Source organism: Mustela nivalis, assembly GCF_964662115.1.
Source record: "Mustela nivalis genome assembly, chromosome: 16".
Lineage (NCBI taxonomy): Eukaryota > Metazoa > Chordata > Mammalia > Carnivora > Mustelidae > Mustela > Mustela nivalis.
The window spans coordinates 9984901-9999071 of record NC_139035.1 but is presented as its reverse complement, the minus strand read 5'-3'; the positions used below and the strand labels follow the sequence as shown (position 1 = coordinate 9999071).

Below are 14171 nucleotides of genomic sequence, written 5' to 3'. Positions count from 1 at the left end.
ACGGGGAGTTCTGAATCACCACGATGGGGAGCCCACCCATAGCCCCACAGGACAGCCCTCCCTTTGGCCCTGCTTCTCACGAGCCAATCTGTAGATAACCACTCCTGCCACATTCTAGAAACCAGCCCGCTTTCTACCCGCTTTCTCCGGAAACTGCTGGAACGTGCCGTAGAGCCTGAGGTGGGCAGCTTGATGTTCTGGTCAAGAACCATGAGAGGTCTGAGCCCACAGTCCTGGCCTCAGGGCCCTGCTTCTACCCACCAACCCCTAGGAGGAAAGAGGACAGTGAAAAGGAAGAAGGAACGGGAAAAAAAAGAAGACAAAATGTACATCATGACCTCGACCTAGTTTTGGCCCCTCAAATGGTACTCGACGCGCTCTCTCCCACTGCCTCCTTCCTAGTCACACCCCACTGGTCTGTGAACGTCTTTCCCTACTGTCACCCAAGCGGTCACCGGCAAGTCCTGAGTTCAGCCCAAGTACTGGGGACCAGGATCCCCCTGGGTGAGGACAATTCTCGTCCTATCTTTTAGGTCTCAAGCAGATACCTTTGTGACACTGTTGAGCTGACTGAAACACACAAAGAAGCCCTTCCCTTGAGTTTATTGTAAGGGCCATGGTGGCTCCCTTCTCACGACTGTTCTAAAGACACGCGCACTTTGGGAGAAGACTTTGTACGCCTTCTCTGTAGGGAAACCATCTCGGCGGCATGCTCCTCAAGGGTGCCTACATTTCAGGGCATGAATGGTCCGGTTCTGGTTGCTACAAAAGAGCAAAAAGCTTGGTACGAGCCACGCTAGCCTAAGGGCATTTCCGCAAGGAGTTATGTGAAGTTAGAGCCTTCGGATGTGGTTCCTTTTGTGCTGCCTGATGACAGAGGCGGGTCGCGGGACACTGGGGAGCAGGGTGCGCAATAAGGCAAACTGGGCAGAGAAACACAGCCCTCAGCCGGGACCGGGACTCTGGCACCCGCATGTGTGTCAAAGAAGCCTCTAGAAGCAACTGCATTTAGCTGTGTGAGAGGTGGTGACTTCACTTCCTTCGCTGGGGGACAGCTTAGAGAAGAACCCTCCAGGAGCCACCCAGTGCCTTAGGACCAGCCTTGGGGACCCAACCAAACATGGCACCTGGTCTGGGACCTGCAGTTGGTGGAGGGCCTGAAACCGGAACCCGAGAGTGGACAAGGTTAACCGAATTGTTTGCTCATAGGGTTAGACATTGTGGAACCTGGAGGCCGAAACGGCACCATGTCGGAAGGCCTCTGACACAGGTAAAACACGGAGAGATGGCGGGAGCGCCTGGGGGGCTCACTCGGTGGAGCATCCAACTCTTGGTTTCAGCTCAGGTGGTGATCTCAGGGTCATGGGATCAAGTCCCATGTTGGGCTGCACACTCAGCAGGGAGTCTGCCTGAGGATTCTGTCTCTCCCACTACCTTTCTCCCTTCTTGTGTGCACTCTCTAAAATAAATCTTTTTAAGAAATACATGGGAGTGGGGCACCTGGGTGGGTTAACCCACCTCAGTGGGTTAAGCATCTGCCTTTGGTTCAGGTCATGATCCCAGGGTCCTGGGATGGGGACCCACATTGGGCTCCCTGCTCACCGGAGAGCCTGCTTCTCCATCTCCCTCTGCCGCTCTGCCTACTTGTGCTCTATCTCTCTGTCAAATAAATAAATAAAATCTTAAAAAAAAAAATACACAGGAGAGATGCCATCCAGCCTACCTAGGGCTGGCACCGTGTGGCTCTAGACCTTTGGTAGCAGTATCCAATGAGAGGCAGGAAGGAAAAGATGGTACCCCACAGGGGCCTGCCATTGTAAGTATGACGAGCCACATGACAGGTATTCCTGACAATGGGACATTGGAAAACGTCTGGATGGAAAGCCAGCTCATGCCAGCTAAGGGGTTTGCGTTGCACGTATGGTTTGGGGCCAATGAAACCTGCTTTATGACTAACGGTTTACCACCGTACACACAGGAAGACAAAAGACCTAAGGGATTCTGGGCTGCACGCATCCATTTGACCGTGGATATCAGTGTTCCACTTCTCTGAATAAGATAAAATTCACATTAATTCCACCTGCTTCATGAGAAAGACCAAACAGTGAATAGTCTGGACAGAATATTTTAAGAGAAGTATGTGATGCAGCTTATATTGAGTTTATAGCTATCAGGAGGTTTCCAGTTAAAATCCTAGCTAATGTGCTTCAAACTCATTTAATAAGACATACTCATGGGGCACCTGGGTGGCCCAGTTGGTTAATTGTCAGGCTTTTGATTTCGGCCCAGGTCATGATCTCAGGGTCATGAGATGGAGCCCCTCATTGGGCCCTGAGCTCAGTAGGAGAGTCTGCTTGAGATTCTCTCTCTCTCTGCCCCTTCCCCACTCTCTTTCTCTCTCAAATAAATAAAATCCTTTCCAAAAAAAGACATACTTGCAATGACTAAACTGATCATAACACATGGGTTCACTTTCAGAACCTAAATGCATTCCATGAAAACTTTTTTTTTCTTACATTATTCACTTTTAAACAACTCAAGCCTTCTCATTTAGTGCAAGGAAAAACTTCCATCTGGTCTATGTTGCTGACCGCTGAGACCTAGTAGACTCTGAATTGCTCTAGATATTCTCGGTTCTGCTCAGGAAAATGTACATTCATTCCAAGGCAACAAACACACAGGGGTGACATAAGATATTTTAAAGGTAGTTCCTACAATGAGCATCACAGGCTAGAGATTCCAGGAGACGATTCTGAGTCAGGCTGAACAATATTTTTAGAAGCACAGAGTATCAGAGTTGAAAGGATTCTCAGAGGTCGCCGTACTTTCTGGAAAAAAAAATTGCCACTGTAGCAGGTGATCTGTTCTCTGCCAGAAGATTTTTAATGACTGAGAACTTACCAACTCCTGGGGCAGCCTGTGTGATACTTTCGAAGAGCCTCAATTGTCAGAAAGCTCTTCTTATACTGAACTTACCCCTTCCATGGCACTCACAGTAGTCTAGGGGCAACACAGGGTAAGAACAAACCTTGTGCATACAATAGTCCTTCACATTTTAAAAGACATTGATCGTATCCTCCCTTAAGGTTCTCTTGCTTAGAAACATTCCGCATTCCTTCCGTTGCTCCTCAGATATCTGGTTGGTCGTCCAAGCTCATCCTCAACCCCCTTCCACTACCGCGAAGCCCAGCACCTCCTCTCTGCTCAGAGTTCTTGTGTAGTGAAGAACATGGCTTTGCCCAAAGAGGTCTTGCCTTTGCCCTCAGCCTCCAGGTGGTAATCTATGTCATATCTGTCAGGAGGGGCTCTGTCTAGGGCAGGGACTGGCTACACCAGATCAGAGGGCCACACCTGACTGTCTTAGGGTGGGGGCTGGCCACACCACAAAGACCAACTGTGTGATTTTGGTCAGAGACCTTGGGCCATGCCGTATCAGTCGTAGACTGAGTGTGACCATGTGGGAAATCAATCAATCAATCAATCACGCCTACATCATGTAGCCCCAGTAAAAACTCTGCATGCTAAGGCTCAAATGAGCATTCTGGGTGGCAATACTGGTGTGTACTGTCACCCACGGACACTGGGAGGGTAGTCCACTGTGACTGCATGGGATAGGACAAGCAAAGCTTCATGCGTGGAACCCTATGCCCCTCTTCCTTGGGCTAGTTTTCATCTCTGTCCTTTCTCTGTAATGAATCACAACTGTGAGTACCTTCAGCAAGTCTGAGAGTCCTCCTTAGTGAATTACCAAACCCGAAGATGGTTTCGGGAACCCTTCAAATTTGCCATTGGTGTCAAAAGTGGGAGAGCCTTGTGGAAACTCTTCTAACTTTGCAGACAGACTCTACGGAAGTCTGGGGCCAGCTTGGCAGTCTGAGAACTGTGCCCTCAAGCCCCATGGTGTGACCAAAGCCAACTCACTCTTTTCAACAAGATCCTAAGAACCTTGAGGGTAGGAGATGCGCTTTTATTTTGATCTTTTTATTTGGACCTTTCTTTATAGTAACTTGGACAATGTTGATGACATATGAGCTCTAGGACAGAAGGGGAGAGATCCTGTATTTTTTTTTTTTTTACTTTTAGCATGACCAGGAGCTAAGAATACCATCATCACTTTGACAAAATCAAGACAAAACAAAAACTAAAAACAATAGCCTAGAAGGCAAATTAGTAGACCTTGCAGACAAATAGGAAGTAGGCCCAAAGGTTCTCCCTGAATTCACAGATTGCCAAAAGTTATATATGCTAATGAGGCTTAAGATGCTATCAAGAGATGCTTAATGAGTCCATGATGAGAGTCTCTGTACTTACTAGACATGCGGACAGATCTGTGATGGATGCACGCTCATTATTTAACCCAACTGCAGGACCAGATTAGGAGCAATAAGGTTTCTATCATTTACTGCAGTTTGGTTTTTTTAAAGATTTTATTTGAGAGAGAGAGGGAGAGAGCGCACTGGAGAAAGCAATCATGAGTGGGGGGCAGAGAGAGAAGGAGAAGCAGGCTCTGTGCTCAGCAGGGAGCCTGACTTGGGGCTTGATCCCAGGACCTCAGGATGATGACTTGAGCCACCCAGGTGCCCCAGGAAGTTTCACTTCCTTTGTAAAATTCATTTGGCCTCACAAGTGATGGAAGCAGCCCAAGCGTCCATTGATCAATGAACAGATAAAGAAGACGTGGTCTCTGTATATGGTGGAATATTATTCAGCCCTAAAAGGAATGAAATCTTGCCATTTGCAACCACACGGGCAGAGCTGGAGAGTATAAAGCTATGTGAAATAAGTCAAACAGAAAGAGAAAGACCATACAATTTCATGCATCTGTGGAATTTAAGAAACAAAACAAACTTGGAAAGAAAAAAGGAGACAAACCAAGAGACAAACTCTTAACTCTAGAGAACACCCTGATGGTTGCCAGAGCGGGGTGGGGGTAGGGGGATGGGGGACGCACCTGTCGTGATGAGGACCGGGTGCTGTGTGGAAGTGTGGAGTCACACAGTGTACACCTGAAACCAACAGAACCCTGTATGTTCACTAGAAAAAAATTCCATTGGCCTCAGCCATTATTAGTCACCGATGCTTAGCCATTTCTATAGTCCAGTCACGTTCCACAGAGCCACAACAGCCGGGGAGGACAGCTTTACTGAGGCAGGGATGAGGGAACATCTCAATTATGTGGCATTATAACTATTTACACATCTGCTGGGTAAACATGAGCTCACTGTTCTGTGTAGAAATTTAGCCCTTCTCAAGAGCAGACCATCCTCAGGTTTGCGAGCACGCCTTAATTCCAAGGTCAGCGATCTCCACGGGCATCCAAAAGGGGGTCAGGCACCGATGGATGGCAGAGATGGTGGCAAGAGTCATGTCGCCATGGTGACCGAGAGCCCCTCCCACTCCCCACTCACTCCTGTCCTCCGTGGATTTTTATTTCCCCCTCCATAGGATTTTTAAATTCTCAAAAAGAGAGGAAATGGACGTTGACCTGATGGAGTCCTACTCTTGCCCGGTGCTTTCTCTCAGATCTTTGCCATGGCCTTCCTGCTGCACCGTTCCCCACTTTCTGTGTCGCCTTAGTAATACACCAACCCTTTAAGAATGTCCCCACGCTCTTCCACGAGTTGTGGTGCTTGTTTCAAGTAGGGAACGTACAGGACCACATGCCTATGTGGCGTTTTGATGGCGCCTCTTTCCAGAGCTCAGCCCGTGACTTCCCTTCGGGGCTGACATTAGAAGTGTGTATACTCTGGGCTTTGAGAATCTGCAAGTGTGCTTAGAATTTTATCAAAAGAAATGTGTTTAGCAAGAAATGGCAGGGAAGCCTCTGGAAGGGATTCGCCATCTTTCTTGACCAACCTCTCTAAGCAAAACCCTGAGATGACAGAGCAGTGTGGGTCGTGAGTGAATTAGGGACTTTTATTCTCCAGCCCAGGAAACCCAGGTGAGTCCCTCCTATGCCACATTCCTTGGAAAGACTAGAAAGAGGTCGAATGACATTAGTGAAAGGGTCTGGGCTTAATGCTAACACTGGGTTATAATCATGACCATCTCTAGCCTTCATAGTTCAGTTTAGCCAGTTTCATGCTTTAGCCAGTTTCAGTTCTCTCTCAGAAGAAACACAGGAAATGCAAATCCGAGCCCTGAGCAGTGATGTCATTTGCATTCCCTTGACTGTGTTCTGATCTCATGCACACAAAAGGCAGGGAAGTCTACTCTTGCTCTGGCCAACTGGACTGCCCATCGGTGGGCACCCCTGGGTCACAGGACAGCCTCCCAAGAGAGCAGACAGAAGCTGGCTCGTTATTCAAGAATATCACTCCGTTAGAAAGGATTCAGCCCAGTCCTTGGGAGGGTGGATGAGAAGATCAGATGTGTCCCCTCCCGTGATATCGAGTTCCCATCGCTCCCTGGGAGCATGGGTTTGCCCTCAAGTCACCAGTGTGGAGCTCCAAACAGGATTCTGACGGTTACGGTCAGCACAAGTCATTCACTGCCTCTCCTTCCATCCCTGCTGCCTGGTTCCTGACCATTGGCCATCCCAAGACTCAGCGCGGGGACAATGAAGATGGCCACAGGGGAAAGGGGCAGCACCAGTGCCACAAAATCCATGATTTGCCAAGATGGGGGACGTGGGCACAGGCTCGATCAAGTGCAGACAGGCATGACCGTGGCTCCAATCCATTTGTTATTTCATTGACCGACCGTCTAGGAAGCCTCCTCCTCATCACGTGAAGGGTGACGGTGAAGGCGATTTGGCGGTTTTGGATCTGGAGCCGGACAGAGTGAGGACGATGCTGGGAAATTGTCTAGATGCCTCCTGGCAGGTGGACTCTGGCCCTCCCACTGCCCATAGCTCCTTGAGCAAGTGTGGACTCTGTCCTCTCCTGCACTCAGTCCATCCCAGCAGCTCGGCCTGGAATGCTGTTTGCTTTGATCCTACGGAAATTCTTTCACATCCAACTCCATTCACTAACCCACTAGTCATCTACCTGCTCCCCCAAAAAATACATAAATAAAGGAAAGGAAACGTCTGACTGTCCTAGCAACTCCCAGGGACTTCATGTCCATGGAAATCACCTGCCTATCCTACTCTTCTTTTTTATTGTAGTCAAATACACACAACATGAAATTTACTATTTTAGTCCTTTTAAGTATCCAGTGGAGCTGAATACTGTTCCCACGCCTGGACGTACCACAGTCTGCTTTCCGTTCACCTCCTAATGACACCTGGAGAGTTTGCACCTGTGGGTTATTGCGCAGAATGCCGCTGGGAACAAGTATCTGTTCAAGTAGCTGCTTTCGATGCTTCTGAGTGTATACCGAGGAGTGGAATCACGCCATAATACAGCAATTCTCGTTTTAACGTGAAGAGAAACTGCCAATGGTCTTCAGCGTGGTTGCAAAGTTCACAATCCCACCAGCTGTGCATGAGGCTGCCGATCTCGCCGCATCGTTGCCAACGTCTATTTCTGCTTCTTGAATCACAGCCCTCCCCACGCATGTGGGGTGGCATTTCACGGTGGTTTTGTTTGCATTTCTCCGGTGGCTAAGCGTGCAGAATGTCTTTTTGGGTGCTTGTTGGCCATCTGTGTGTCTTCTCTGCAAAATCGTCTGTGCGGGTCCTCTGCCTATATGCGAAGCTGAATTATCTTTTTGCTGCTGTTGTTGAATGGGAGGAGTTCTTCATATATTCTGGGCAGGAATCCTGTACTAGAAATAGGATCTGCAAAGACTTGCTCCCATTCTGTGGGGTTTCAATTGCTGGACAGTGTCCTTCAATGGCCAGAGTTTTTGAGCAATACTCCAACATTCTTAGATTTTAGCTCACATTTGTGGTCCTTGGGGTTCAAAAATCTTCCAATTGTTGCTTTTCCTGTGTCAGGCCTGCCAATAAGAGTGACCAGACATTGCCTGTGGGATTTCGTGACGATCCTTGTCCAATATGGTTCTTGTTACTCGCAGACCACTACCCGGGAACCAGCCAGGGAGAACTTGAAAGACTGTTGTGAAACGCATGTGGTGGACTGCCTGGGGATAAACTTCTTTTGAAATCACATAAAACCAACTTTCAGGAGATGACGGGGGCAGCTCTGCTAGGATGCCTTCCAGGTATCAAATGTGGCTTAAAGAAACGTGACCCCACAGTCCTCACAAAATGTACCAACGGGATTGGCTCTTGGCACCAGAAGCAGGGCACAGTCATTGGAAGGAATTAAAAGGAAATTAAGTTTGAGAATGGTTTCCATTACTGGTGCATGTCTGAAAAAAAGATGTTACACTGAGGCCACAATGCAAACGTTTAATAATTTGAGAGAGAGTCTGTGAAATTTTAACGGGGAATGACATGAAAAAATTGCACATTTCTTGAAAAATAATGAACGAAGCTGATTCAAGGTTTCCAGGGATAATTATTTTGTTTGAAAAGAAAGGCCATTATGGCATGACCGTTTTATCTTTTAGGTGGATACATCTAATGGCAAATGGTCTTCCTTTCTTAAACACGGGGTTAACATGGTTTGATTTCAGAACCAAATCACGGATATCCTGTAAGATCCTTAACGGAGCAGTTTCTCAAATCTCGCCGGGGACAAGAAGCTTGCAAATTAGGAGTTCACCCCATCTTCCCGTGCCCTCTTCTTTGCATCTCTCCCTTTTACAGGAAAATATCAAAAATCTCAAAATCTCATCAAAGATTTCAAAAGTGCTCTGAAGGTTGTGATTTGAATTTCCCTGCTGGCTAATGATGATGAACACTTTTTCATGTGCTGTCAGCAATGCGTAGGTCTCCTTGGGAGAAGCCTGTGTTCCTGTCTTCGGCCCATTTTCTGACTTGTTTTTTGGGTGCTGAGCTTGAGGGACATAAGGGGTGGCATGGAGGACATTAGGAGAAGGAAAGGGAGAAGGAAGGCGGGGAGGGGCACTCAGAGGAGGACCCGCGCGGGACTGTGGACTCCAGGAAACAAAGTGAGGGTCCTAGAGGGGAGGGGAGTGGGGGGCGGGCCAGCCCGGTGATGGGTATTAAGGGGGGGCACGGATAGCATGGAGCTCTGGGTGTTACATGCAATGAATCTTGGAACACAACATCAAAAACTAATGATGTCCTGTATGGTGACTAACATCAAAAAAAGTGCGCTGGAAGGTTCTCTGTGGGTCACGTACCACAGAGGACGCCTGCTTGTTGAAAAACTCCGTTAGATGGGCAGAGATCACTTCTTTTCTTTCTACACGTCTAGGGCCCAACACAGTATCCAGCATAGAGCTGCCTTTCTATAAATATTTAAATAAATATCAGATGAACTCCTCCCCATCAAAAGAGGTCTCCTCACCGAGTTTCCCAACTCCAAAGCACTACCTTTGCTTTTTCCTTGTAGGAGCCATGGTCAGAATTGAACCAAGACCACTGCCACTGCCATGGATGGAGTGAGTGCCGGGGGGAAGGCTCACCGTCTCCCCCACAGGACGCCAGGGCGACTCCTCCAGCCTCCCAGAGCACGCCCGAGGGTACACCAGGGCCTACAGCTCACTGCCTTTGAGGACAGATCGCAGACAGACACTTTTACTCAGGTACAACATTTCCCAAAAAGGAACAGCCAGAACCACCTAGATGCCCTCAGCTTCAACAAGACTCTGGCCCTCTCCATTCTGGCCCGTCTGTCACCTGCCTCCGTGCCACCACTCATGGCTTTTCTGAGGTTGATTTTGCACAAAACCAATGTCTCCAGAGTGGGAATGTGTGGTTCTGGCAGTGTGTATGGGGGAGAAGGGCTGGTAAAACCGCGTCGCAGAGTCAAGGTCAATGCCTCTGGCTTTTAGAACAGCACCCAGGGATCGCCGGCCTGAAGCTAAGCGTCAGCAGAGCGGACGGCTGCCCATGTGCCAATGCTGAGGGCCATGCTCTGAGGCCCGGGGCTGCCCCATCCCTGTTCCTTTACACTAACACCGGGAAATATCATTCAGACAAATCAGCTTGCTGCGAGGCAGTTTGCCCAAGCAGCATGCATGAAGGACCGAGGGCAGAGGTGGGCCCTCTGCGCGCCCGGGGATCGCAGACCCAAGTGCGACACACCCCCTGGCTCTGCGAGTCTGATTCCAGGCTCCGGTTTCCCCACACAAGTCTCCATTGATGCCCCTTAGCCTGTTCCTGCCCAGTTTACATGGTTCTGGAGTTTTTTGTTGTTTAAAACAAAGTATTATTAAGACTTGAAACAGCGAGATGGGAAGAATGGGACAGACCTTCACCCTCGGTCTCCATGGTCCCAGCATGTGGGACACACAAAGTGCACAGGGCTCCCGCCTGCAGACGTGCTGTTCCCTCGGCTGGAGACACGTGTGCAGAAACACGCTTGCCATGGTTACGGTGCACACAGACCTCCTAACGAGGCTCAAACACACTCCTGTTTCTCCCCAGAGGAGTATGAGCTGTGGTTGTCAAAATCGGCAAGATTTACATCTGCAGAGACTGACCTAACAAAAATGCTGTGATCGATCTTATGTTAAACAAACAACTATTTCATTAGGAGAATGGGCAGCTCTCTCTGCGGGGTTTGAGAAATATTGGGGCTCTCAAGAACCAGCTTAAATAATATGAAATTGCTGGTATTAGCCATTTTTGAACTTTGAAATGTATTTACCTCGGTGTTCTACACAAAGGTACTGGAATTTTAGAAACAGGTCTTTTAAATTTTGGTTGCACTTTGTTCAAAACAAGTTGTAAGTCTGTCATCAGGTGCTCAACAAATGAAATATAAAAACCTTAGCCTCAAGGTAAACCATAAGAGACTCTTAATCCTTGGAAACAAGCTGAGGGTTGCTGGAGGGGCTGGGTGGGGGGCTAGGGTCACTGGGAGACGGACATTAAGGAGGGCATGTGAGAATGAGCCCTGGGTGTTCTCTGTAACTGAAGAATCACTGGCCTCGACCTCTGAAATGAGTAATACACTATGTGTTAATCAAATTGAATTTAAATAAAAAATTTAAAAAAATAAATTCCTTTAAATAAAATTAAGAAACCCTCAGCCTCAGAAGCCTGTGATGAATTGCAATTATTAAACGGAAGGAAACTTTTGAACAGGCAGGACCCTGAACGCTTCCCTGCTAGAGCAAGGACTGAACTACGTGAATATTGGGCCGTAAGAAATGGCACAGATTGAAACATAGAGTTTCAGATGTTCACACACATGTGCACACACAGACATAAACATGTAGGTAAGCGAAGAAGCAAAACACTGTAGCCCTAAGATAATACTAGAAAAATATATAGTCTTAAGAAAGACACTATCGTGGTAAACCTGGGTGGCTCAGTCGCTAAGCGTCTGCCTTCAGCTCAGCTCATGATCCCAGGGTCCTGGAATCGAGCCTCGCACCTGGCGCCCTGCTCAGTGGGAAGCCTGCTCACTCTCTCACTGTGTCTCTCTCTGTCACATAAATAAATAGAATCATAAAAAAATAAAAATAAAAAGACAGCATTGGGGCATCTGGATGTCTCAATCGGTTGAGTGTCTAGCTCTTGATTTTGACTCAGGTCACGATCTCAGGGTTGTGAGATCGAGCCCCACTTCAGGCTTTCTCTTGGGCATGGAGCCTGCTTGAGATTCCCTCCCTCCCTCTCTCCCCACCTCGTGTAGGTGCTTTCTTTCTCAGTCTCTCAAAAAAAAAAAAAATGCACAAAGGTGGATTGTGAATAACTATTCTGCTTTGCTTTATTTGAATGTTCTGAAAAATGATATAAAGAGATTTAAATTTCTTTACTTTGGTGCACATGGATTTTTTTTTTTGGTCAGAAAATATTTTAGTTTTAAGGTAATCTTAAATATAACTATTTTATAAGTCCACTAACAGAAACGGATTTGTCAGAAAATATTTCAGAAAGTTAATAATATCAACTAACGCTTTTACTCTGAGAAGTGTCCCAGTTTGGACAGTAATTATAGGGTCCCTTGCTGATAATTTAGAACACAGAAATGTGTAATAGAATACAGAAAAGGATCAAAAACAACAACAGGGTAATCTAGGTACCTAAGAAGAACTTCTTATCAAGTATAATGAAACACTGTGAAGAAGACATTTTCATAAATCTCATTCAGAACATCACTGAGCTTTTCAGAGTAAAGAACTGTCAGGCTAAAAGAAAGAAATGAAGTTGGGAATTTGCCAGAACTGAGGAGAACATGGAAGTTTGCTATGACACTGAAGGTATTTGCCAAACCAGGTAATACTCAGCTTAGTTTAATATGGCTTCAAAGGGCATGCAAAACTGAAGACATAGCCGAGAGCCTGCCCAACGTGAGGATTGTAAAAGGAAGACCCCGTTGGGGAACACCTGCTCCCCTCACTATATAAGCCGCGTCTGTCTTAAAGTAGGGCTCTAAGTAGAAAAGAAATTGTCCTGAGAACTTAGAACCACAGGCTGGGTTCACACAAGTTGGCAGTTTGAATTCTTGGTATCGGGGGGTCCAAAATAGTTCAAGCTGGGAATATAACAGAGAGTGTCCTCAGCTGGTGGTGATCCCAGGCACCAAGAAGAAGTAAACACAAATGCTAAAGTAATCCATCTTTACCCTCAGCCTTGAAGAATTCTCATAAAAAAAAAAAAAAAAAAAAGTGAATGCAAATGAATCACCCCAGGGCAGAAACACACACAGACAAATAAGGCACCATGAGAAAGACCCAGCAGAAACAAGAGATGGCCGAGCAAGACGTTCGAACACAGATGACAAGTGAACAACAAAAAGTTGATTAACATGCTTCAGGAAGTGAAGATGTTTAAAGAAACAAAATAAGCAAGAAATTCATCGGAAATGACCAATTTCTGCTTCTGGCTGTGCTGGGGGAAAAAAAAGAAAACAACGGAACGAGATCTACCCTCCAGCCTTAAACAACCAGGAAACCAGACAAAATATTAGCACCAAAATGGGCTTAGGATACTGGGCAAGAACAGCAGAGAAAAGTCATCTCTGAGAGGAGAACGAACATGGGAGGCCTCGCGAACACCCCAGCTCACCGCCCAGACAGGCCACACGACCGAGAAGGACGCCCTGACAGAGCCAGGCAGTCACGCTACTGAGACAGGGAGACGAAATTCAGAATCTGGGGAGGCCAAGGCAGCCACAGTCTGCAGGCAAAATAAAAGAAAAGGGAGAGAGCTGGAGAGAGAGAGAGACAGAGAAAGCATGCATTCCATGTCTGTTCAAGCAGACAGAGCGGGAAGATCTGCTAATATGTGGGGTTTGGGACGGAACCCTCAGAAGGGGCTAATAACAACAACGGCAACAACAACAATAATAATAATGCTAGAGTCCTCTAACGGTGGCTCCAACTAGCCCTCGGCGCTCTGTACCTGCCCTAGCAAAGCAAGCCCCAGAAGGAGTGGACGGAATTCAAATAACTCAGCTGTGGACATTAGTCCCCTGGCTCAAACGGCAAATAGAATAAAAACTAGAAACTAGGTTGACCTCGTGATAGTGAAAACAATCGTCGTTAGAAAAACTTGAGGATACAGACATAGCAGTTCCTAGTGGGTAATGTACAGCATTAAGGGCTAATATTACAGAGCAAGAAAGAGAGAAAATTAAGCCAAGTAGCCATCCTAAGATGGAGATAAAAATAGAATGGCAAAGCACACCAAAAGAAAGCAGAAGGAAGGAGACAGTGAGGCACAAAAAGGCATCGGAGGGAAGACGGCACACCATAAAGAACTCACAGAGCCCGACGGGGCTGCGGCCATGTGGTATCGGCATGGGGGGAGGGCCCAGAGACAGACCCCCCCCTGCATTTATGGACACCTGGTATACGACCAAAGGAGCCTTGCAGATCTGTGGGAATTTGACAAATTCGGCAAAATAGTAGGAGCCAGAGTTTACAAAGAATTCCTGCAAACTGATGAACACGAAGAAAAGCAGCTCCACAGAAAACCGAGCAAAAGATGAGACCGAGAGGACAGGGACAGAGAGCACTGAGCAACAGGCATGAGAAGATACTCAACCGTAAGGAATTAAAATTACTCTGATACGGCATTACTCTGCTAGGACACCCACTCGACGGCCACACGCTTTTCAGTCAGACAACGCAAGCGTTGATGAGGTTGGGAAGAGTGGGAACCCTCCCCCGGGGACCAGACCGTCCTTAGACAGGACCGTTCTAACCTGAGCTGAGACGTGGCCCCGTCACAGAGC

At 47.3% G+C, this 14171-nt stretch overlaps 2 protein-coding genes across 4 annotated transcripts in view; one reads left to right on the top strand and one right to left on the bottom strand.

Annotated features, from left to right (window-relative positions):
• Positions 1-11009, top strand: part of SMYD3 (SET and MYND domain containing 3) — a 781274-nt gene extending 770265 nt beyond the window's left edge. For both annotated transcript variants that reach the window (XM_082702359.1, XM_082702357.1), the window contains one exon: positions 9372-11009. In XM_082702359.1, coding sequence (XP_082558485.1) covers positions 9372-9533 — 162 coding nt within the window. In that variant the 3' untranslated portion in view covers positions 9534-11009. The remainder of the gene's footprint in view (positions 1-9371) is intronic.
• The window catches only part of KIF26B (kinesin family member 26B), a 412901-nt gene that overhangs the window by 22455 nt on the left and 376275 nt on the right, over positions 1-14171 (bottom strand). The gene's annotated exons all lie outside the window — the stretch shown is intronic.